Here is a 6,072-nt window from a genome sequence, read left to right as displayed (position 1 = left end):
CTGAAATGTATTTCTTAAAACAGTTTTAATTTTTTTCTAGTTGAGATTTTGATTTACAGAATTGTACTTTAAGAATTGTGTGTTAAGAAATTTAATCAATTGTTTTTTATAAAAAAATATGTTCATTTTTCTTAATAAGTATACTTTTCTAAATATCAATATGCTGTTTTGAAAGAGAATCAGTTAACATTCTGTCAAGATTGTTATAAACCACTTATTGTGAAAATCTAACTAAGTACAATTCACCCCCTCTTGAACTTAGCTCCCCATTAATTCAACAATTGGTATCAGAGTTAGGGCTTGAAAGTTAATCAAGTTTTTTGAAATATAGCAGAGTTTAAGTTGTTGTTCGCTGAAGATGCGTCTATTAATAGACCCCTGTGTTTGGTGGTGTCAATTATGCTTTCTAGAAAGTTAGTATGAAGATCTTTATGCAGTCTATTGATATGGGTATATGGGATGTTGTTTTGAATGATCATTTTATTCCTATGCATGTGGTTAAAGAAGAAAATGTTAAGAAAGCATGATTTCAATGGTCTGAAACCAAAAAGAAGACAACTCAATACGATTTTGTGGCAAAAATATTGTTTCATTTGCTTTGCACATAGATTACTTTTTCAAGGTTTCACACTGCAATTTTGCCAAGGAGATATGTGACATCTTGGAGGTCACTCATGAAGGAACTGATGATCTAAAAAGAGAAAGGAAGCATGCTCTCATCCATGAGTATGAACTGTTTAGGATGAAACAAAAAGAAACCATAACTGATGTACATAAAAGGTTCACACACATAGTGAATCACTTGACAGGTTTGGGCAAAGTCTTTGATAAGGAAGAGTTGAATATCAAAGTGCTGAAATGCTTGGATAGAAGTTGGCAACCTAAAGTAACAACAATCTCAGAATCCAAGAATTTGTCAAGACTATCTACGGTAGTTATGTTTGGAAAATTAAGAGAACATGAGTTGTAGCTGAACAAACTAAAAGAGCAGGAATCTTCTGAAAAGAAAGTGAAGAGCATAACTCTTAAGGCTAGTGCACAAAAGAGGAAGTTGAGTGAGGATGAAGATGACTGAGATCAGGATGAAACCTTAAGTATGCTCACAAAGAAGTTTAACAAATTTCCAAAGAAAAAAAACCATGAGAGGTTTCAGCATAAACAAAGGTATTCTTCTAAACAGAATGAATCTAGTTCTACTAACTATACTTGTTTCGATTGTGGCAAGCCAGGACACATAAAAGTAGATTGTCCAAGCAACCAAAACAAGGAGAAATCATTGAGCAGAAAAACAGACAAGAGCAGAGGCAAGAGAGCTTATATATCATGGGAAGAGAATGGCATGTCTTCATCCAATGATACATTTGCAGAGAGTGAAGAGGTCAATCTTTGTTTCATGGCCAGTAATGAAGGATCAAGCAGTGACTCAATAAGTATCTATTATACTAATTCTGAGAATTATGATAAACTGTTGATTGCATTTCATGAAACACATGAGGAGGATAATAGGTTTGATGTTATAGGTAACAAGTTAAAAAGTGCAAATAGTTATCTTGAATCAAAAGTGAATTTTTTAGAAAAAGAACTACACGATGCTCAAACACGACTTGTTAATCTTGAATTAATATGTTTGCAATTAAAAACTTATGATAGAAATCGGTAAATTATGATATTAAATTTAATAAATATGATAAATTTATTATATGCAATTGACAGAAATCGATAAATATTTCACAACTTAATATGTGACTCAAAAAATATCAATTTACGTATATTAAAATATATGTTAAAAAAATACTATTTTCATAATTTATTTTTTTATAGAACATATTTTAAACATGTTTGTTTGGTGCTAGGCAAATTTTCCTTCTTTCACGCAGGGTTGTTAAATAAGTTTGGTTCAATGTGCTACTAGGCCTTTGGGATAGACTAGATTAAACAGTACATTTGACAGCTTTAGTTTTCACAAGTCCCTTTCAAATTTAAACCTCTTTTGAATTTTTATTTTACTAAAACTAAATGGTAGTTATTGAGCCACTGTCCTTACTCCCATCTTTACTCTCCATCTTGCCCTTTGTGTAAAGGAAAAAATGGCCATATACATACATCAAGGACTGATAATATATTTGATGTTTTGGCCAAAGCAATATGATTATCAGCGCATATAAAAGCACATTTGTATGACACATTTAACAATATCACTCATTCATAACAACTAATCCAAGTTTGGAAAAATGGCTTCATTTTCAGTACATCAATTCCATGGGAATTGGGAGTTATGAAGCAGGTGCTTCCAAACAATATGCCTGTATGTCAAAATGCCAGAGCTGCTTAATTTGAGCACCGTGGATGTTTCTGCTCAGTTGGACATGAAGCGAGGTCATACTGTTCGACTAATAGACAAAACCAAATCTGATGATTCCTTTAAATTATACACAAATTACAGCTAGGTAGGAGAAGCAGTATAATGTATAGAGGTAAGAAAAAAAGTATCCACTCCTTTAAGAAGCAAAAAATTCAGCAGAAACTTGATATGAAAAGGATAGGAAATGATATGACAGCTGCCCAAAAAAATGAATGGAGTGGATGAAAAAAATCAGATTCAGCGTATGAGGAAATCTCTTTATTCGGTATTAACCGCTCCTCCACTGGTTGTATTTGTTACACATAGCTTCTAACCTTGTTGTCATCATTATAACCAAATAAAAAGAGCTGCCTACTAGGGTGTACAGACAAAAATCCTGTTTAAATTGACAAAACTGTCCCACAAATACTGCCCACATAACACTGATTCACAGGGGATAGTGAAAACTTTCAACAACTATGATGGAACATTGTCTATGTCAAAATACTTCAATACGTGGTCAAACATTAATCAGCCTGTAAGAATGTTTCCCCTCTCAAATTAAAACAAATGATGATGGTAAATCAGCAGGAATGGTCACCATATTCTGTGATTTTGTTCAAGTCCATATAAAATGGCAGGATAGTCAACACACAACTGCATTCCACATATGGTAATGATACTCACCTTTTGAAGAAAGAGGTATCATAGGTATCTTCATACTGAAGAACCCTGTAAATGGTAGTCACTATTGACATTGCTTTATATTTCAGAGAATATAACAACTGGACCTGTCACCAAAAGTCTCCGCATGAACACGTTCCATCTTTAAACAAGTGGAATCGGGCAGCATCTCTAACAAGAATCTCCCTCTGGGTGATCTTAGATATATACTTAGTTGCATTGTGGCAATCCCCACAGACCCTTAAATTTTTAACAACTCGTATGGGCAAACCAGGAGGAATAAATATTAATCCAAATGCAATTGCAAGCTTTTCACTATGGTGATTAAGCATCTTTATTTTCTCTGAATCCTCAACATCATGCAAAACAGAATTCATATCAGGCACATATCCCTCTTGTACCATTTTATAGTTCAATTTTTCAAGCTCAGAATATATCTGATCAGAAAATGGGTTAGACCGATCATCAGCAGAAAAAATGTGCACTTGGTTCTTATATTTGATCCAGCTACATCCTGGTTCTTTTCTCAGACCCTTATCTCTCATCCCTTTTCTTAAAATGGAAACTTCTTCCCATCTTCCTTTAGAAGCATAGATGCTCGAAAGTAAGATGTAACTTGCAGTGTTATGTGGTTCTAATTTTATTAGAGATTCAGCTGCCCACTTGCCAATTTCCATGTTTCTATAGAATCTACATGAACTTAATAAGGATGCCCAACCAATTGCGTCAGGGCTGAAAGGCATCATATTTATAAAATTCCTTGCCTCTTCTAACCTCCCAGCTCGGCTGAAGAGGTCAATCATGCATGTGTAATGATCGTGAATAGGTATAATCCTATGTTCCTTAATCATTGACTCAAATATCTGATTTCCTTTCTCAACTAGTCCTGCTCTGCTGCAAGCTGAAAGAACCCCAATAAAAGTAACCTTGTCGGGTTTGAAACCATGGGCTAACATCCTTTCAAACAACGTTAAAGTTTCATTGGCTTTACCAAATTGTGCATAACCAGAAACAAGTGCAGTCCATGAGACTTCATCCACGAAGATCATTTCACTAAAAAGTCTATGAGAGTCTTCAATGCTTCCACATTTACCATATAATGTAACTAGAGCATTGGAAACAGTGATAAAAGAAATTAAGCCAGAAACCAGAGCTCTGCCATGAAACTGAGCGCCCTCTTCTAGGCTAGCAAGGTTTGCACACGAGCTAATTACACTCCCAAGGGTGAAATCATCTGGTTCAATCCCATATTTTTGCATATCACAAAATATTTTAACAGCTTCTTCACAGTAACCATTCTGTCCATAACCCACCAACATCGCAGTCCAAGATACAACATTCTTGCAAGTCATCTTCCTAAAAACTGATTCAGCTGATTTTATACTCTTACACTTACAATACATGTCAACAAGAGCGCTACCAACAAATATGTTATTCTGGTAATCCGTCCTAATTATATAAGCATGAACTTGCTTGCCTTCTTGCAAAGCCGCAACACCACCGCAAGCAGTTAACACGCTTCCAAAAGTGTACTGATCCATATCAAGATTTTCTAATCTCATATCTCTCAATAAATCAATAGCTTCTAAGTCAAAACCATTCTGAGTAAATCCCGCAATCATTGCTGTCCAGGAAATGGAATCCTTTTCCCGCATTTCATAAAACAACTGCCGCGAATCCTCAATTCTTCCGCATCGCATAAGCCCTGCAATCAGTGTATTATACATAACCACATTCTTCTGGGGCATCTCATCAAAAACCTGTCTTGCACAAAATATAAGCCCCGTTTTAGAGTACATATCCACCAGAGGACTCCCAACAAAAACATAGGACTGGAAACCAAATTTCACCACATGCCCATGAATCTGCCTACCCAAACAAACATAATTCTGATTGGAGGCAAGTATAAGCATGGTGGATAACGAAATCCGTGTCAAATTAAATAACCCATCATATAACATCATATTATAAGCCTTCACCGATTGAACAAGAAAACCACGACTAGCATAGCCCGAAATAAGGGAATTCCACGAGACCATATCTCGGGCTGGCATTGCATCAAACACGCGTTTCATCTCAGGAAGACGACCCAATTTTGAATACGATGAGAGAAGAGTGTTCCAAGAGTATAGATTCCGTTGGGGCATTTGATCGAACACCCGGCGGGCATAAATAATGCTTCCAAGCTTAGCATAGGCATTGACTAAGTTGTTTAGCAGAAAGGTTTCGGGATTTTGAAAGGCCTTGATTATGTTGCAGTGAACCTTCTTTGTGTCGCGGCAATGTTTGAGCAACTCGCAGTAGTGATTAGACAGATGCATGGAATTCAATTGTTTTGAGACATGCAAATACATTTACTTCGTCTTGCTTCCTCTCTGTTAGCTTTAACATTAAGGAGAGAATGAAAGAGTGTAAAAATTTCTTCAACTCTCTCTTCTATGTGTGTAATTAATACTATTCCTTTCAATGAATGATAATCTTCAATTTGGTGATGGTGATAATTATATAATTCTTGAGTAATCTATATCTATATATAAAATATTTTCATCTCAATTCTTTTACTATCTTATTTTTATATTAATATTTGATTTTATATTTTTATTTTTTAAAAATATTTTGTATATATGAGGGGTTTTAAATTGAATAAATTGAAAGAGGGGTTGAGAGATTTTTTTTATATTTCAGTCATTTATTTTTTTTAAATATTTACTAAATAATTAATTGTTTTTATAATTAATTGAAAACTATTTTTAAAAAAATCTAATATACTTTTTGTAAATATGGAGTACTTTATCAGATATGAAACGAAACAATTTATTACACGTGGAAACATTCTTGCACGTGAAATAATTTTTTTTTTCATATCTTCATCTTTTAAAAATTATATTTTTTTATCTCATCTTATTATTTTATTTAATTTACATCTTTTATTTAAATTTTAATATTAAATATAGATAAAAATAAAAAAAAAGTGATACACCGCCATAGAGCTTACTATTAGTTAGTCAATCTAGATATGTCAATATTTTAGATCTGGATGACCCATG

The 6,072-nt window shown here is 33.9% G+C and overlaps 1 protein-coding gene across 1 annotated transcript; it reads right to left on the bottom strand.

Moving 5' to 3' along the window:
* Positions 1-2,035: 2,035 nt before the first annotated feature.
* LOC137822767 (putative pentatricopeptide repeat-containing protein At1g68930) lies at positions 2,036-5,509 on the bottom strand. The gene has a single exon (XM_068627761.1). It carries the CDS (start codon positions 5,377-5,379, stop codon positions 3,136-3,138), a length of 2,244 nt encoding a protein of 747 aa, XP_068483862.1. The 5' UTR covers positions 5,380-5,509; the 3' UTR covers positions 2,036-3,135.
* Positions 5,510-6,072: the final 563 nt, after the last annotated feature.

This window comes from Phaseolus vulgaris, chromosome 9, assembly GCF_000499845.2.
Source record: "Phaseolus vulgaris cultivar G19833 chromosome 9, P. vulgaris v2.0, whole genome shotgun sequence".
NCBI classification, from domain to species: domain Eukaryota; kingdom Viridiplantae; phylum Streptophyta; class Magnoliopsida; order Fabales; family Fabaceae; genus Phaseolus; species Phaseolus vulgaris.
The sequence above is the reverse complement of the archived record's forward strand: the minus strand, read 5'-3'. Positions and strand labels throughout refer to the sequence as shown.